Consider the following 19390-nt stretch of genomic DNA (forward strand, 5'->3'; position numbering starts at 1 on the left):
AGCGGCAGCAATTTATTGCAAGTGACTTGATTTAATTTCTACGCTTCAATCGTTGCCATACCATAAAAATCGGTGTAATTGTGCCTCGCGTATTACGGCAGCTAACCAAAGGCAAACGAAGTTCATCATTCTGCTGCGGCGCGAGTCGCTTGGGGCAGCGTCATCTAGTTAATACACAACGGGGCGTCCGTGTTACGACGACAGCGCCACTTCTGCTTCGCTAACTTAGCAAATTTGTTGCCGCTACTTACGAGTCCACTTTCATGCTTATGCGCCCATTTTTTGCACCACTTGCCGCCACTAATGTATATATACATACAGATGGATTGAGTACCCAGTTTCGGCTTTGCATTTGTGGTTTGCAAAATTGCTTTTACTCGCTTGTGAAGAGTCTTTTAAGAATTTGCTGCTTTGCCTACATTCACTTTGGACACTTTTAGCTAAGCCCAGCTTGCTTCGTCTGCCGACTTCTTTTGTGGTGCCGCCACTTTGTGACATTTGCCTGTTGATGTGCTTTAATGGCTTAGCAAACGGCTCACAATAAGCGACCTGTTGCGGTTGTGATGCAACGCCCTTTTTTCGACGTTCTAAATGTAGTAGCGTTATCTTGAGTATTGTTCCTGATGTGGCTAACGAAAATATGTGCTATTTGTTGTTGCTTTATTGACTGAAAAACACATATTAATAATATTTGATTCATACTGTCACTTTATATACCAAATATCTAATATTTTCTTAAAAAAAACAATTGATGTATATGCAAATGTAAAAAATTTTATGGATTTTTTAAAATTTGCAGGAAAATTTATATATTTTTATATTTTTAATTTTTATCATAATCTTTGTATAAAAATGGCAATCAGATTTATATTTTTGTTTATTTATTTAGATACTAAGAAAAATACATAAGTGAACGTATTAAAGGTATTTATATATACTGAAATCATTTATTTTTTACATTCACTTACACTTATTTTGCACTGAGATAACAACCACTGCTTCAGGTATTTTTTTTATCCTAAAACTAATCAGCGTTAGTGTTATTGTTTTTTTCTCTATATTACATGGTTCGCTAATAGTTTTTAGATATTTAGTAATTGCTGAAAATCCCACAACTAAGGTACAGCTTAACGACGATGCTCGCAGTTGCTTGATAAGTGTTGTATGACTTTTAGTTTGGAAGACCTTTTGACAACGCTAACGCTGTACCATTCATTAGGATTCCAAAATTCAACAGCCGCCAGAGAATTTAACAATGTGTGCAGGTGTATGTGTTTTTCCGGTTTCAATACTTAAATATTTGACTAATGAAGTGTAAGTGTAGTTTCAGCAAGTATATATATTATATATAAATATATATATCTATGCATAAATTAAGACTTTTTGTAATTTCATAATTCCGAAAACTCTTTGAAGTACCTACAATTATTTGTGGATTATTTGTGTTGGTTATACAATAACTGTTTGATAAACTTTTGAGGTTTCGTATTAGTATATAGATACTAGTCTACATATAACTATTTTCAATTTCGACGTCATATTCAGCAATGAACCACTTCTCAACCAACAGTATATACATAGTGAGTGGTAAAAATTATAAAAATCAAGACTATAACAACATGATCGCATGAAGAAAGAAAGAGAAAGTTTTGCTTTTTCAAGGTCTTTTACAATATCTACTAAAATTATTATAAAAATTGCATTTAGCGTAGCTAGAATGGTACGATTTTTTCATATTTTTGACAAGAGAGCAGAAGCGAGCAGAGAAATGGCGAGTCGAAAACAGCTTATGAACCGTGAGGTCGCTTATGTCATAGCGTGTTGCAAACTAGTCACAATCAATACTGATTTTTTTTATCCCTTGAAAGTGTGCTTATGAAGAGATAATAATGATGCGGTATAAAGAGTCAAAAAATCTATATAAAGTAAAATGTGCACAGTGAGTCAAATGACTTCAGTCAACAAACCACACTTACACATAGTATACGAGTATTTTGCGCTTAGTGCCACACAATTCTGTTCGGTGGCAACTTTAATTAAATTGCAAATATGAGCAAACGGAAAGTGGCACTTGCACCGCCTGCCACTCAAAGCCGCAGAAGTACAATTTCAAACACACACATGCATACTTTGATGAGACTTTCCGCGCACTTTTTCTTTTTCGGTTGTGGCTGCTTGTGGCAGCGACTGTCGGATATCTCCGCCGTTTGGCAAGCAGCGCGTTACAAATGCCACGCTAATGACGTTAACAACATTTTTATGTAAATGTGAGCGTACGCCGCGCTGAGACGGAAGAACCGCCGGTTGCCTGTTGACAGTATGTGGCAATATTCAGTCAAGCCGACGCAAATGTGGCACGTCGCCGTTCAGGTGGTACATGTAACTCATGTAGCATGTTGTTTGGTGACTTTGCATGCACAGCTTGTATGCGGTGCTCTAAGTGATTGTGCCACATTAAAGTTCTGATCTTCAATTTGCATTTTAAATAGCTATAAATACTATGGGGTAAGTATGCTTACAATGCCGCTGCTAACTAAGAAAGCAATACCCGTTAGTAGTTACCAAACGCATCCCGACAGGCAAGCAGGCGCACATTTCGTTGCATACATCTCTATATTGCTGTATGTTTCTAGGCAAGAGGAAGTTTTTAACAAAGCTGATTAAGGAAGCAGCGAGCAGCCGTTGGCCACTCCATGTTGATGGCGCGATCAGCGGGTGTCATGTAGAACATAAATCAAGTTGCTGAGCAGCAGCGAGCACAGCTAAATATGTACATATATACACAAGACATTCAGCATAACATGCAGAGGTTGAGTCAAAGGGGGCGTTGGAGTGGTAACACTTGCCAGCTGAGCCGCTGGGCGTTGAAAAGCGTGTAAAAAATGTTGCAAACGCAAAATGTTGCTTTTTACTTTGCTCATTATTGGCTTTATCTATTTTCAAGTTTTTTGCATACTGGTTCGCTCAGGAGACTCCTCAGGCTTTATTATTTGCAAAAGGCGCTTAATTAGAGTCTTGAAAAATTTTATAGAGACTTTTGGCTTTTCTTATTAATTTCCCTCATATATTTGGTATAACTTGACCATTTTTTGCTGGTAAGTGATTTTTACATATTTCTCTCTCTTCCTAAGAGTCTCTTTGCAACGGATTGAATAAATGTAAAATAGTTTAACCGACCTCTCCTACACCTCTACTATTTTCTTTTGCGATCTCCAGAAATTGTTATATTGTCCGATCTCGACAACCATATTAGTGAATACGCTGACGTCGGTTAAGTCATTATATATAATATCAGAATAACCTAGATTCTTAAATGAGAATATTTGGTCAAGACAGAAGGTATTATAGACGAAGAAGAAGTTTATGAATTTGTTATAGCGATAAGACCGCGATTTATCTCTAAAAACTCCGAAAGATACCTTGCAGCGCTGGTTTGAAGAAAATTGTATTTAGTTGTTTCCTGATAGGTTAGGTTAGGTTAGGTTAGCGGGTCGATCCTAAGAAGGATCACACTTGGACAGCTTAAACGCCTGTCCGTTGTGGTACCCAAAACTCCTATGAGCCGGATCAATAGACCCTTACATGTCGACTAAGCGCTTTGTGCCTATGACAAACTTGTTGAGATGGCCAATATCTGTTCCGGCCAGATCTTCTGGACCGCCAAAAGTATGATTGCCGAGATGTTTCAATCTCAACCTAGCAAAAGCCGGACAATGGAGGAGAAAGTGCCGGGATGTTTCCACTTCACCCTCCTCCATACAGCTTTGACAACTGCCATCGGGTAGTATTCTAAGCCGCACCGCATGAGTTCCCATTGGACAGTGCCCAGTGAGAACTCCTACCATGGCGGCCAGAAGGATCGCGCAGTCGCGCAGGAGATGGTCGCCGACCAGCGTCTGCTGAGCTCCTGCGAGGTCTATTGGTCCAGAGCGAGAATGCAAGACGTTAGTGGAGAACCAACTCGATCCCATTCCGATGTGAGCGGGGCAAGGGTACCCCCCCTGGCCAGCTTATCGGCCTTGCAATTCCCAGCGATTCCGCTGTGACCAGGCACCCAAACGAGCCTGATATTGAAGTAACCTGATGCTAATTCTAGCGAGGACAGACACTCCTTGACTAGCTTTGAATGCACGGTTCGCGCACTCAGGGCTTGTATTGCCGCTCTGCTGTCGGAGTGAATGCTCACCTCTCTAAACGAAGCTACACTACGTAACAGTACTTCTACCGCCACCATGATCGCGGCCACTTCCGCCTGAAAAACGCTACAGTGGTCCGATAGCCTGAAGCAAAGATTGACAAAGAGCTCTTTACAGAAAACCCCCCCTCCAACTTTTCCTCCTAGCTTCGACCCATCCGTGAAAAACTCACCGCGCCTCTTCTCCAGCGGCTTCTTCCAATCCACATCTCCCTCGTCGGGATATGATCAGGTAAAAAGCCGCCACGAGAAGCCGCTGTGACGCAGTGATCCAAATTTTCAGGAATGCAGGTGAAGGAGGAGAGAATTGCGGCGTGTCCTTGTTCGGACCTCTTCACAAGCCCAGCTTCTCTGAGCCTAATAGCACACCTCGCAGCAATGCACCTACCGGCAATGTCCACGGGTGCTATATTTAATATAGCGTTGAGAGCTATCGTTGGTGTGGTTCGCAGTGCACCGGAGATTCCGATGACCGCCGCTCTTTGGACTCGCTCAAGCTTTTTAGCCATGGTAGTCTTTTTGAGCGCTTCCCACCAGACGAACACACTATAGAACAGTATTGGCTTGAACTACGGTTTCGTAGAGCCAGAACACCACCTTTGGTGAGAGTCCCTACCTTTTCCCTATAGCTCCCCTGCAGCAGTATAAGGCGACCGATGCCTTCTTGACTCTTTCCTCGATGTTTGGCCTCCAAGAAAGCTTTCTATCCAGGATGAGCCCTAGGTATTTCACCCTATCAACAGGTTGAAGACGTGAACCCCCGAAGGAGGGGAGAGGCACATTTGGGATCTTATACCTCTTAGTGAATAAAACCATTTCGGTTTTACTTGGGTTGACGGCTAGGCCGCTTCTGTTTGCCCAGTTGGATACCACGTTTAGGTACCCTTCAGTGAGCTCGTAGACGGTATTTAGGAATTTACCTTTAACCATAAGAACCACATCATCAGCATAGGCTATCACTCGACAGCCTTGCTCCTCGAGTTCTATAAGTAGGTCGTTTACAACCAAGATCCAGAGCAGAGGGGAGAGTACTCCTCCTTGCGGAGTTCCCCTATTTACCTTTCTGGTTGACTTAGCACTACCCCACTCCGCTACGACAGTTCTGTCGCAGAGAAGACTGAAAATGAGGTGTTTGAGGTTCGATTCCACTTCAAACTTTTCGAGGGCTTTAACCACTGCCTCTGGCCGAACGTTATTGAAGGCCCCCTCGATGTCGAGAAAGGTGCTCACTGCAAATTCCATTTGCAATAGCGCTGTCTCCAGCCATGACACTACATCATGCAAAGCAGTGTCGACCGACCTGCCCTTTATATAGGCATGCTGCGCTCGTAACAGTTTACCCCTCGGTATTCTGCACCTGATGTACAGATCCATAAGTCTCTCCAGCATTTTCAACAAAAACGAGGATAGGCTGATGGGTCTGAAATCTTTTGCACCAACATGAGAGCTTTTACCGGCCTTGGGAATGAACGCAACCTTAACCTGTCTCCAGGCCTTCGGGACATGGCCCAATCTAACACAGTTCGCGTAGATAGGGGCCAGCCAGCTGCATGACACCTTAACCGTTCACTGTAGTTGCGCCGGTATGATGCCATCAGGACCCGGGGACTTGAAGGGCTTAAAAGATTTCAGCGCCCAGGTAATATGACGCTCATCCAGAAGGTCCAAGAAGGCTGTACAGCCTTCCTGAAGCTCCCCCAGTGGCACTTCTTCAGCAAAGAGATTTCGTGGAAAATGAGCATCTAGGAGTAACCTCAGCGACTCCACGCTACTCGTAGTCCACCCGCTATCTGCATTTCTTAGATAAACCACCGGAGTAGGATTTTTCGCAAGAATGCGTCTAAACCTTGAGGACTCGTGACAACCCTCTACACTGTCGCAGAAGGCTTTCCTGATAGATCTTTAATTTTAGATAATTTAATTATAAAAAGTCATGATTCCTTTTCTTACATTTTAAATTAAAAAAATAAGAAATTCAACTAATATATGTACAATAACACGCTACATACAAACATTAATATGGCTGTAAAGTATTTGGCCCACAGCAATTCACACTGCCTTCGCAAATTCATTCTGACTCTTGATGCACAATTGCCGCCTTGCTGTGTAAGCAACAAAACCAGGCGTGCCATAATAATAATGGATGCGATTTTACACCTTTAATTATATGGTTTGATTTCATCCATTCCCTTCGTAACGAAATTGGCAGTGAATTATATTGAGCCGATAGAAGCAGCCCCAGCCGCCTGCCAGTCACGACAACTGCGATTTCTATAGCTTGTAAATTTTGATGTGTTTATTACGAGTGGGCGTGGTTGCGGCTTAGATACACTCTTACTTCTGCTTCTGGTGGCAAATAATAAAAATCACTACATTGCCGAGATGTCTGCTCGCCAAGTGCGTCTTGTCGCTTATCTACAAGCCCTTAAACCCAGCGACGACATTTTGAATTATTATTTGCTAATTTAAGCAACTTTAAGTGTTGAATTTCTCTCTGGCTTTAGCGCGCTTTATAGTTGTTTCATAATTATGGGTTAGATATGCAAGTATAGACCGGTTGTGATCATATACTTTTCATTTTCAAGTGGCTTCAGGGGATTTTGCTTAAGAATTTGATATTGGTTTATTAAAAAGTACTAATAGTAAGAAAATAATATAAGCACAACTTTTAAACACAAGTTAATGATAATTTTAACCCTAAACCTCACCTTTCTTTACTTACAATAATCATAATTGGTAGATTCTAGTAATCCAAATTCACTTCGTATTTGACGCCTTGATTTTCCCGACAAATATTGTAAGTTAATACAGTTAAATATTATTTCATTGAATTACAAGAAAACAACATATTTCCTGATTCCTGAAAAAAAAGAATGAGTCATACATATTATGAATATAAATTGTCGCTTATAGAGGTAAATACAAAAGAGGCTCTCAGTTATAGAGGTCAGAATGGGAAAAACGACTGTCACTTATGGAGGTTTTGTTGCGCACTCATAGGGGTCAAATTTCGGGACCTGAGAATTATTCTCACGTAAAAAGTTTTCTCGCTTATCCAGTTCTCTCTTACACACTTTTGACTGTATTATTATTTGATGTTTTTCTGGAACAAATTCGGATATGGCAACATCGTCAACTCACAGTAAAATATCCAATCAAACTCAATGTTTCTTAAACACCCCGTTTATATAGCTTTTCAAAATCAGAAAGCTTAAAATAGACTTTGCCGTTAAACTTGAGTTCAACGTCATTCCAGGCGTCGGGTAATTAAACTACCATAAACCATAAAAGGAGTCCTCAAGCAGAAGTGCATATTAAAATCACTAACAGTATTTTGAATGTTGAAGTGCCACTCTTCCACGCACATCTTTAAATGATGAATGAGCCCATTATTGCGTCTATAAAATCCGCAATCCATCAAATGGCAGTGTAATTAAATTCACATTTGCCAAAACGTTGCTGCAAAGTTGACGCTGCGTCAGTGGCATTGGCAGTGCCAATAGCCATATAGGCAACCAGAGCGTTTACGTCGGTTGTACTATTGCTTTGTACTTTGTATGCAACATTATTGTGGCATATCACTTTTTTACTTTTATTACACTATTCATCCCATTATTCCTGACAAGCCCAAACGTTGTCTATCATCTTCTTTCTAGGTAGAATTCCACAAAACTCTTTCCATGCAATAAAATAATTAAGCTGTAGCGAAAAGAATTTTGCTTAAAGCATTTTTTGCCATGGCAAAATTTTCCTTCGTTTCCATAACTTGGTTGTCTATTTAATACGTCTATTAACTACCCAGTAAGGATTAGTAGTAACTTTTAAGTATGACTTTTTTTAAATTAGGGAATATCCTTACGTGGAAGTTTTAAAAATAGTGTATATCTGTGTTTTCTCCTTCATACTTTTCTTGTTATTTCATAGTTTCGACTTCATTCAAAATGTATGCTATGATTTTTAGATCTTGAAATTTAAATTCAATGTTGCCTACAATTAGGCGCTTACTGAAATTAGTTTTTTACTCATGCTTAGCAAGGTTACTCAATATATTTAGCAAGCTTATACCTTCTTTTATGCATCGGTACATAGAGGTACAATCGATTAACTAAGTCAAAATTTTAAATACAAATTTGTGTTTCTCAATGAACAGTGTTTTCTTACTATAATCTTATATTAAATCGGACTAGGCCTAATATAACCATACATGAAGATAAAGTTAATTTTAATCTGTCCTATATCACAGGACATAATACTTTCAGGGGTTACTGAAATTAAGAGACTATAAAATAATAGGTCTCAACGTGATATACGAGTATAGTAGTCACAACAAATTCCTTGATTTTTCTAGAGATATCTATATAACTAAACGTTCTATGGCAATCTGTTCTAAGATTAATGGAGATTTATACATCCGATCTAAATTTAACCAGTACGTAACTAGTGCTTTTCTCTAGAGTGGACATTGCCTCAGATACAAGACAGCTCTTTTCTCCATCTAGCTACAACTAACTAAACGGCGGTCCACTGCGTTTATTTTCGAATATTCAGCCAATAGAAATTTCCGCTCAAATGAATCGCAGTAATAATTTATAATTCTTTTCTTGCGCTGTCGCTCTAACTGCCGCTACAAAAGCGCAAGTCCCCAACGCATTTGATGACTTAATTCCGGGAAGCATTCGGGCGCACATACTTACCCGCTTATCAACTGCAGTAGCGTCGGCAGCAACTATGATGAATTGCTATTAACCTCCTTCAGGCGAAAAGATTAATGTAGTTTATAGTTGCAGAATTTTGCTGGAACCATGTCGGCTTGGAATTGCGTCGTTGAATGGCTCAACTTTGCTTGTGTTTTCAGTCAGTTGGTTTCTTTCTTTTAAATTCTAGCGCTTGCAACCCTTTCTTTGTTCATTTGTTACTTTGTTTGGCGTTCTTAACGCTATTTAACAATTGCGTTCGCCCGTTAAATATAGTTCAGTACAGTAATAAATGGGAAGAAAGTAGTTATTTTCTACTAAATTTTTGCGGCTACAGCATTTTTACTCAACACTGTTAGGCAAACAGCTTCAGCATGCATTCACTAGAAGCACTTTACTTCCGTATGGCGGCCAAAAGTTAACTTCATTTTTATATGCGGCTTTTATGTTGCTTTTTCCTTGCCTTGTCTTTAAATCGGGCAAAAGCTGATGCTAACTTGTATATTATCATTTTATAAAACTTAATTTATTGTAAAATAATACTTTTTGTAGCACATTATGTTTTAGCGATTTTCGATATAGGATATATATGTAGGATATCAGCTCACTTATACCCAGTAAATTAAAATTTCGACTAGAAACCGTTAATCCATCCAATTCATCAAACCATAAATTGTAGAAAAGTTTGCACTTTTCTATATCCAGCTTTTTCGTTATTAGGTACGAATTTTATAAAATATTACTCTCTGCTACTTTTAAATGCTCATAATTTCTATTGTATATATTGTAAAGGAATATTTGAAAATATAATTGAGTTGAAGCGAATCTTTTGAAATAACGCAAAAAGCGAAAGCTCATGGTGTAAACTTTTTGGAACTTATCGAAAAGTTGAACTTTTACAAGAATTTTTGTCAAGTATGAAACGAACTTTCAAAATTGTATACTATCTGCAGAGAAATAAAGAAATTTCAAAAAACATTTATTATAAATTTCTTCAATCGGACTTTAAAGCTGGCATATCAGTCACACCAAATACTTCATATAATAAACATAATATCAGAGAATGTTAATGAATAGAGAAGGCGCAAATGTTAAATGAAATCTTTTTGAGTACTAATTTGTAATTGCAGATATCGTCTATGGTGCTGCTTGTATAGCACACTTCCTTATTGCAACATAAAATATTTTGAACGAGTTCAAATCCTATCACTTACATGTGTTTTTTTATTCCTATTTTAATTTTTATAAACCTTTTTTATTAAATTTAATTTAATTTAATTTTAATTTTTCCCTCAATATATAAATGTTCTTCAAAATATATTACTTTTTTTTGTTATTCTAATTTTCCTTGGCACAGTCGTTCCTTTATAAGGTTACTTCACAACCAGGATCTTTAATTAAATGCTATACTTATTAATTAATCTTCTTTTTTTTCGTTATTTTGTCTTTTGTTTCGAACTTAAGAATTTCGTTCTTTTTTAATCAAATTTTTTTCTACAATAGTTTAAGCAATTGAGAACTTATACTTACAAAATTATCTTTCTTTCTGTAATAGCTCTTCCAACATTTTTTTTTTTTCTATTGCTTGCCACATACGCCTCAAGCTGCTAGCATTTTTATACTGCAACTCTATTAATTGATCAAGTTTTTAAGCCATTAGCTTTTATTCAAGAAATTCCGTAACGGAAATAAACTTAAACGATCGCAAAGTATGCGCACTATGTTTGCATACCTTAAGGCGTATTTTAGCATATTTCAAGCGGAACAAATCAGTTGAAGAACAGGGTGATTCAAAAATAATAATTTAAAAAAAGTAAAGAGCAGGGTGATTCAAAAATAATAATATTAAACATACAATTTTTCTAATGGCAAATAAAAATATGGAATTTAATAAAAATTTAATTAATAAAAAATATATTATTCAATATTTAGAATCATAATATGGGTAACATTATTATTATTTTGGTCAATAGCCATTCCACCTTTTGGAACAGTATCTCGTTTGAATTCAAAAATGCAATTGAAATTTGGTATTTCAATCGGATCATCGATGGAAATAAATGTCCAATTATCTTGGCTGGCGATTACAACATCAACTTCGCTGATAAAATATCAGAGCGGTGGACAACTTTTCTTTCGGAAAAATTGAATTTGAAAATGAATAATGATCCTCAAGAATCCACAACAAAATATGGGAGCACCATTGACGAGGTACTTTCCAGATATTTAGAGGATATCGAGTCTCAAACTTATGTTTTTTATTTCATTTACCATAAACCTGTCGTTTCAATGATACAAATTTCTGAATAACCTACTTGTATTGTAAGATAATAAAAATATTTTAAACAATTCAATAAAAGAAAAAATAATAATAAACGGCAGCACGCTCAAAAAGTGTAACTTTACTTAATACCAAAGAAAAAAAAATACTGCATAAAAAAAAATAAATAATTATAATTGCAAAAGTTGATGAAAAATGCTCTGCAATAACTTTGCCGCGGCAGTCATAGAGTGCCACACGTATTTATTATTTTAATATATCCCCATTTTTGTTGTCTTCCTCATCTAAAAATCTTTTTAAACGATCTGCTGTACTCTCTAATTTTTGCCGGTAGGTACATTAGCATTTCTTTCTCTTGGCCCATGTGACGTGGAGGGTATATCGTCGACATCTTTTTGCCTGCTTGATGCATAAGAACGTAAATTTTCAACCTGTTGCTCTAGCGATGAGAAAGACAAATCTATATCTACATTCACAGTTGCAATTGCGACAGATACATTCTAATTGACGGGTCGGGTGCCAAGAGAAACGCCTGGCATGCCTTCCACGGTTTGCGAAAAGCCACAAAGACGCACAATGGTTTCTTCATTTTGAGTGAGCTGATATTTTGCAAAGGGGCTACCTCTTGTTGCTCGCATCTCCATTTTGTTGGAAGCTAATTTTCTTTTGATTTCGCTTTTCCACTCAGTTATGATCTATAAAATTAAGTTTGTTTTAATTGCAGTTTAATTTTCATTGAAATTCATTTATTTACCTTTTCCACCCGGATACATCTTTATGTGGTGGAAGTGTAGCATTAAGGCATTCCGTTAATTCCTGCCATAATTGGCTTATTGCGTTTTCAAATATTATTGTATTTTGTCTTCTGTTCTTATGTTTTCTCCTATAAAAATAAAGTTAATTTAATTCGTAACAATAAAATAAATGCATTTCTTAACTTACATTTTTTCAACCGTCTAACAGCACACAGAAATAACAACGCAACTTTCAAATTTGTTAGCGATTATCTTCTTGGCAATAAAATTGGTTTCGATGAGACCCAAAACCATTACAAATTCTGTTTCGCACATCAAACCAATAATATCTGAGAATTGGCTCATTTGCACACTCTATGATAGGAATGTGTGGGCTACCGTACACACCAATTGTGGTTGTGGAGACAGTTGGACAGATTGTCACTCGGAATACAAATCGTCTTGTCATCTTGATCATTTATATACATATACATAATCTATCTCGACTAGTTTTAGGTGATACAAACAAACATCAGGTGAATAAAACTATAATATACTCTGTAGCAACATTTTGGAAGGGTATAGAAATATGTAATAACTTAATAATTAACATAAATTAAATTATAAAATTTCCAAAAAGTTTTAGAAAATGCTGTCGAGCTGACCGTTCTTCAGCGGTTAAAAGTGAGGGAGAGTTAAGCAGAAATTACTGTCGTGATAACACCTTTATTGCTACCTCCACTTGTTGAGTCTGAAACTTTCTCCGATCAGCTTATGAAATTTTTTAATTGAAACTCGTTTCAAAGCCAAGTTATCCATATACGGGAATAAAAAAATTAAGTGTATTGTAATAATTTAAAGCTATAAAGAGCTACATACTGTGCGTAAATGTCCTCCGCTAACATCTCCTTGGTCTCAATAGAAATGAAGCAAATTCAAAGTATTCCTCGATATCAGGATCGGTAATCAAATAAAAATATAACTTCAATTTCTTTTCAAAATCATTATTTTGTACATATATTTCTATTTTTATGCTTACGCTGCACATTCAATTGAATTGCATTATTTTATTATTATTTTTTTTTTGTCTAGCTTACCGAATAGTGTGTATGTGTATGTGTGTGCAAGAATATGACTATTGCAATTTACATTAATTTATTATACATATATTACGTAAATATCTATGTTCACGCTGCTATTAGAGCTACCGCTTATTCAAGTGTTACAATATGAATACCATCAATTCCCGACTGCGTTGCAAAGTAAAGCAGACATGATGGACAAACAGAAAGTATAGTCAGTTTTTAAATATTTTTCACTGTTTTAATTAGGCTCACATAAGGTATATAAATAATTTATAATATGTATATACATTTAAGTTTGCACTAAAAATATTTTTTAACTTATATTACATATATATATATATATATATATAGGTAGTTAGGTATACTTTGCTTAAATAGGTAATTAAGTTGAACTGTGATAGTGACAAGAACAGAAATTTTCATTATTCAAAATTTAAATTTCTATTTTTTTTTTGTTTTGTTGTTGCAAATATGGTGTGTACATATTTGTAACGGGGAAACTAAATTTGCTGTGATGTTTGCTTTTAGCCATTTGGTTGGCTGATTTATGTTATGGAAACTATTTGAAAATTTCGTTTTTATTGTGGCTGTGTGTAAAGAAAAAAACTTAAAACAGTTTTATAGTAAGAGTTTGGCATTAAAATAAATATTCGTTTGCTAAGTATGTTTTGGATATATATACATATATTTTTTGCTGCTTGTACATGGTTTGTGTTGCTATTTATCATTATTTTTATTTTTTACAAATTATGCTAAGCAAATTATGTGTGCAAATTTGATACAGTTTTATGCATTTAAAGTTTTATTTTAATTTTTAACTTAACTTAAATATTCTTTTTAATTTCTTTACGCACATAATTTACAACAAAATTAATTATTGAATTTTTAAATTTATTTAGACATATTAAGTTTTAATTTTTCAAAATAGTCCATGTTTTGTAGCTTTTCAAAGAGTTAAGTTTATGTTTGACATGTTACATAAGTAAACCCGATGACTTAGCAATGTGTTATAGGGAATTTTATAAATAATTAAAATAATAAAAAATAAAAATAAAATTTCTATTAAACATAATTTGAACTCAAAAACAAAATATATTATATGCATGTTATGCAAAAAAGGTGGCAAAATTTGTTATTTAACCTTTAAGCTTATAGTATTTACAACAGAAATGTTTTTTTTAGACACACGAAAGCCTTTTGTTCAGCACAAATTCCGTTTTTTAGTTCCAAACTGTTTTTAAAATGTCTATAAATAAGCGTTTTGTTGTTTTAAATCGTTCAAATAATATAAATAAATAGTATTTCATTGTTAAAACTTTTTATATATTAATACATATACCATATATGTATGTGTATGTGTGAAAAGCCCTTAATTTGGGCAAATGCATATGCAAATTACTTCAATTGCGATTATTTTAATATTTTTCGTTTATATCTGTACATACAGTTATGTCAAAAGGTAAAAAGTTACAATATTTTTCGAAAAGAGAATATTTTTATATAAGTTTGTCAGTTTTGCATGTCAAATATGTATGTTTTGTTGTGGCATTGATTATGAAATATCGACTACTGTATAATACACACGGCATTGTATACAAATTTTCAATTTCAAGTAACAATTTTCTTTAACTACACATACATAGCTATATATGTATATACATGTGTACTGCTGGTTTTTAGTTGTAAATGTGCCGCTTTTTTAATAATTTATACATTTTTAATGTTTAATTTCAATGTACTCGCAGTATTGACGTAGTAATAGTAGGCGTGGTGTCTCTTCGATCGTTTATTCGCTCGATCAGTATACTAGTATATATAATATATAGTACTTATATATGTACATACAATGCTGTACATATGTATGCACTTAGTATGTAATCGTTAGGTACGCTCGCTAAATTGTACACTTAAAATTTATTCACAGCTTTTTTCAAAGTGCTTGCATTGTTTTTTCTGTTGTTGTTGCGTGTAATATTTTTTTTCTTTTACGTCGCTTTGCAATTTTTTTTTTTTAAATTTAGTTTAATTTTTAAACTTTTTGCTTAATGTGTACTACACACATTGTATAACTAATGAATCCTTATTGTTGTATATATGTGTATGTGTAGGTATACGTGTATATTAGTTAGCGCTCTCTCAATCGCTGGTCGACATGGCCATTACCACATTGTTCTCCTGATCCATTGCCACCGGCGACGATGGTATGCTGTGATTGCTGCTGGATGTTGCCGCTATCGTCAGGCTCGTGTTCGTTGTGGCTGCTGGCACCGATTCGTCGGCCACTTCGCGTATCGACATGCACGATTGTGACTGTCGTATGGGTGCAAATGTGGAACGTAAGTTGAGACGCAGTTTGGCGGGTGAATGGCGTTTCGGCATGTTGTTGGGTGTGCAGCAGAGGAAGGGCGATTGTGTGTTGCCCAGCGCTGCCGATGGCGAAGTCGGCGTCGAGGCGGACGACGAAGCGTACGAGGAGGCGGACAATGAGGAGGATGAGACTGATGATGAGCAGGATGCTTCGGTCGAGGTGCAGGGTGAGAGCAGTACTGCGGGTGCACCGGTGGGCGGTGGCCATGTCAGTCGCATTGCTTGACTATTTGTACAATTACTACTGCTGCTAGCGCTGCTGCTATGATTGCTAAGCGTGCTGCGCGCATCCTCAAACAAATCGTCGGCGGCATCTTCATCGGCGGCGCACAATTTACGCTTAGCGTCGCCGGGCCGTTTGCGTAACAACGCGGAATCTGTTTCGTCTACATCTTCTGTATTAGCGTTTGTGTTGTTGTTGTAGTTGCTGCTGGTAAATTCGACTTGACTAGACGTTGGTGTTGTGGGTGTGGTGGCGGCTGGCGACACGGGCTTCAGCACGCCGCTCATGCGTAGATTCTGTTCCAATTCGAGCAGTTGACCCATGAAGTTGAGGTTAGGTGAAATGATGGGTCGCGCGCCCTTCACCAGCTTGTAGGCCTCGAATAGTGATAGTGATTTGTAACGCATGACGTAGGCGATGGCAATGGTGGCGCTGCGCGAAATACCCGCGTGACAGTGCAACAGTACGCGCGAGCCGGTTTTGCGTGCATCCTCTGTGAAGATAGAAAGAAATACGGAAATTAGCACATTTGGTTATTTTTGGCTATTCGATAATTGAAATAGTATATGTAGTATTAGCTAACCTATCAATGGGTGGAGTCATACTTAAGGCACGTGCGTGGATGTGCAAACAAAAATAGCGTGTGAAATGTCGGCGCTTATCGAAAACTCCTATCAAAATCGTTATTTTTATTTCTATGCGCTCATCACTCGACTCGCTAACTACATGAAAACCGACGCTGATCTAAGCATTCACCTCACACTCATTTTATCAACATTATTTTATCTAGATTATGTACAGTATGTGTGTCGAAGCGCCTGTCGCAAATAACCTATGAATTGAAATTTTGAGTTCATGAAAAATGTATAGAATCGGTAATATAACAATGTAGTTAAGTTGACTAGCGATGACATCAGAAATTTTGAAATTTTTTTACCGTTTTAAAAAATATTAATTATTTTTATTAAATACTTAAACAAAAAAAAAAAATAATATTAATAAATAAATAAATAACAATAATAAATAAATAAAAAATAATAACAAAATATAATTAAATAAGTACTATAATATGAATCTTTGTTTATTAATGTTTATCAATATTTATTTATTTTTTTATAACAATTGTTTTTTTTTATATTTTGAATATTACTTGATCATATTTTTTTCGTCTTCAAATTTTCGAAATATATCGCTTTTTCACTTACATAACATATATCATATAAGCTTAAAAGAGCATCTATGTAATTAGTTTTATTTCCATTAATATTATAATATTATTTACAAACCGGGTCTTAAATATGCAAAATTTTTTTATCAAAATCTTAAAAGAAACTTTGACTTTTAAAAGTTTAAAATTCGATGCTTTAACACTAGCCTTATTAATATATTACTGAATCTTTTAATTATTTAATTCAATTCACGCCTAAATGTATGCAACGTTTTTTTTTTTAATTATTTATATCACACACTATTGGTAACGCATACGTAGTGGTAATTTTTTATTCGAACTTCTCTAATTGAGTTTTTGATGAGTTAAAGTAGGTGATTTCAAATCACTAGATATTGTTAACACTAGCTTCAAGGGTAATAAAAATGTTCTCAAAACACTTCTTAACTTTTGTAAGCAAGTGTTTTGATAATACAAAATACAATTAATGCCCTCCCGAGAATTTTTAAAAATATAAAATTGTATTTTTATATCTAAAAGTTTCTTTGTGAAAGCTCATGGGGAAATAGAGCACACAAGCTACCATATTCTGCTAAAATATAGAATATATCGGTAAAATGAAAAATATATTAAAATATTTTCTAATTTCTGACGAATTAAACAAACTCGATTTTTCAAATATTTCTTTACAACAGCGTTACAGTTTTACAATTTAAAATTTGTTAACGGAGAAAAATCCAACTAATTCATAATTTCTCATGTTCCTAAATAAAACTTATTCAATAAAGATAACACAAAAACTTTGATGTTAATGTTCAAAGCAAATCAAATACCGAAAAAGTAGTCGAACTTATTCTTCCACACGGTCATAGTTTATTTGAATTTGTCGAAATTACTCTCTTATCAAAACCAACTAAATTTGAATAAATAAATACATACATAAACATTCAGTTTTGGCGGTGCATTGCACTGTATACCTTCACTGGCTACAAGGCCAAAACGGTACTTTTGTTAGTTATCAACTATTTGCAATTCGTACTAGTATTGAGTCACAACAAATAAAATTCTTTACTTATATTTAAAAAAAAATGCGATTAAGTGATAAGAGCGTAAAAGAGAAATTTCCACAATTTCAAACTTAAATTATTAGCGGAAAATTTTCGTCTTGCACACTTTTGATAGCCCTGCAATAACAACTAGGTGTAAATCATGTAAAAGCGCCACAGTCGAAGCAAATTCAGCCCAATGACGTAGTCTACACTTAACAACAACATTTACAACCATTTTTCGTGCAAACAAATATATATTTTTGCTTACCGTTTTTCTCATACCCAATCTACTTTATCGTTTTTGGTTTTGTTGCTACCGAAGTTCTCGCCGTTGTTTCTTACTGACTTAAGCCGACGAGCGTAAATACGACGATAGTCGAAGAGTAACAAATAATAATACCGCAATTCAATAACGTTACGGTGTTGACAATGTTTATTTTCGCTTTGTGTTGTTGTTCTTTTATTATTGTTTTATTCTCTTGCCTATGCGGATGACTCAGAAATGTACTCGCTGCTGGCAGCCTTGTTGGCACAATTCGTAGCCAGCGCCTCGCCGCTACCGATCGACTGACTTATTGACTAACGTGGTATGCCTGATTGATGGGCCAAGTCGGCTGTAAGGGTACATTGACGGGTGGTGGTTATAGTGGGTGGGGTGCACTGGACGCAGCAACTTTATTGACATATGGCAAATGCAGGCACTTAAGTGAATACGTAGAACGCTTAAGGCTTTTACAGCCAGCGATAAGCATACAAGGAGCTGATTGGAGAAATATCTAGCTACGTAATACATGTAGATTTATGTATTTACATATACTTATGTGCATATGTTGATTTACAGTAAGAAAATTACAATAAATCAGTAGTCAATATATTATTTCAATTAAATGATTGAAATCAATGAAGGTTCCGCATCGCGATTCTGAGCGGAGTCAGCGATGTAGGTGGTGAGCATTTTTCATGCTATAACTTTTTGTTGTTGTTTCAAAACAGATATTTTAATATTTATCTGGTTTTTTGGGAAACTTATGCGCATTTCTGTGTTAAAGTTAGGGGATATCAAATTAAAAAAGACAGTAATAGTATGCTGACGCATTATTCACAAAAAAGAAGCTAATTTTTTTGCCTCAAACATTTTTGACTACTATAAAAAATGATAAAATAAAAAACTTTACGTCAAAGGAATCAGATGTTTATGCATACATATGTATGTATGTATGTATATACTTAAAAAAATTAAAAATTTGTATATATCATAATAAATTTCGCTATTATTATAAATTTTATAGCATGTGATAGATTTTGTTTATAAGGTTAAATGTAATGACAGTATTGTGTGTTGTGAGAAAAAAACTATATAATAAAAATAAATCCTTACTTCTTACTTCTATATTTATTGTAAACCTAATCAAGTAACTATCAAATTGCTATAACTTTATAGCAAGCTATTCAATTAAATATTTCGTAAGCTTTTGGACTCAGAATATAGTTGGAAACAACAAAAAAAAAGTTCCCATAAAAACGATTTAAATTTATAGCAAGTTTTTATTTTCGTTTGGCTTAATTATATCGAAAATTTGGTTATTTAAGATGA

The 19390-nt window shown here is 35.4% G+C and overlaps 1 protein-coding gene across 3 annotated transcripts in view; it reads right to left on the reverse strand.

Annotated features, from left to right (window-relative positions):
• Positions 1-12892: 12892 nt before the first annotated feature.
• Positions 12893-19390, reverse strand: part of puc (puckered) — a 48376-nt gene continuing 41878 nt past the window's right edge. For all 3 annotated transcript variants that reach the window (XM_036356799.2, XM_036356801.2, XM_036356800.2), the window contains exon 4: positions 12893-16072. In XM_036356799.2, the coding sequence (XP_036212692.2) occupies positions 15126-16072 (947 nt within the window). In that variant the 3' untranslated portion in view covers positions 12893-15125. The remainder of the gene's footprint in view (positions 16073-19390) is intronic.

This window comes from Bactrocera oleae, chromosome 2 (genome assembly GCF_042242935.1).
Source record: "Bactrocera oleae isolate idBacOlea1 chromosome 2, idBacOlea1, whole genome shotgun sequence".
Classification (NCBI taxonomy): Eukaryota; Metazoa; Arthropoda; class Insecta; order Diptera; family Tephritidae; genus Bactrocera; species Bactrocera oleae.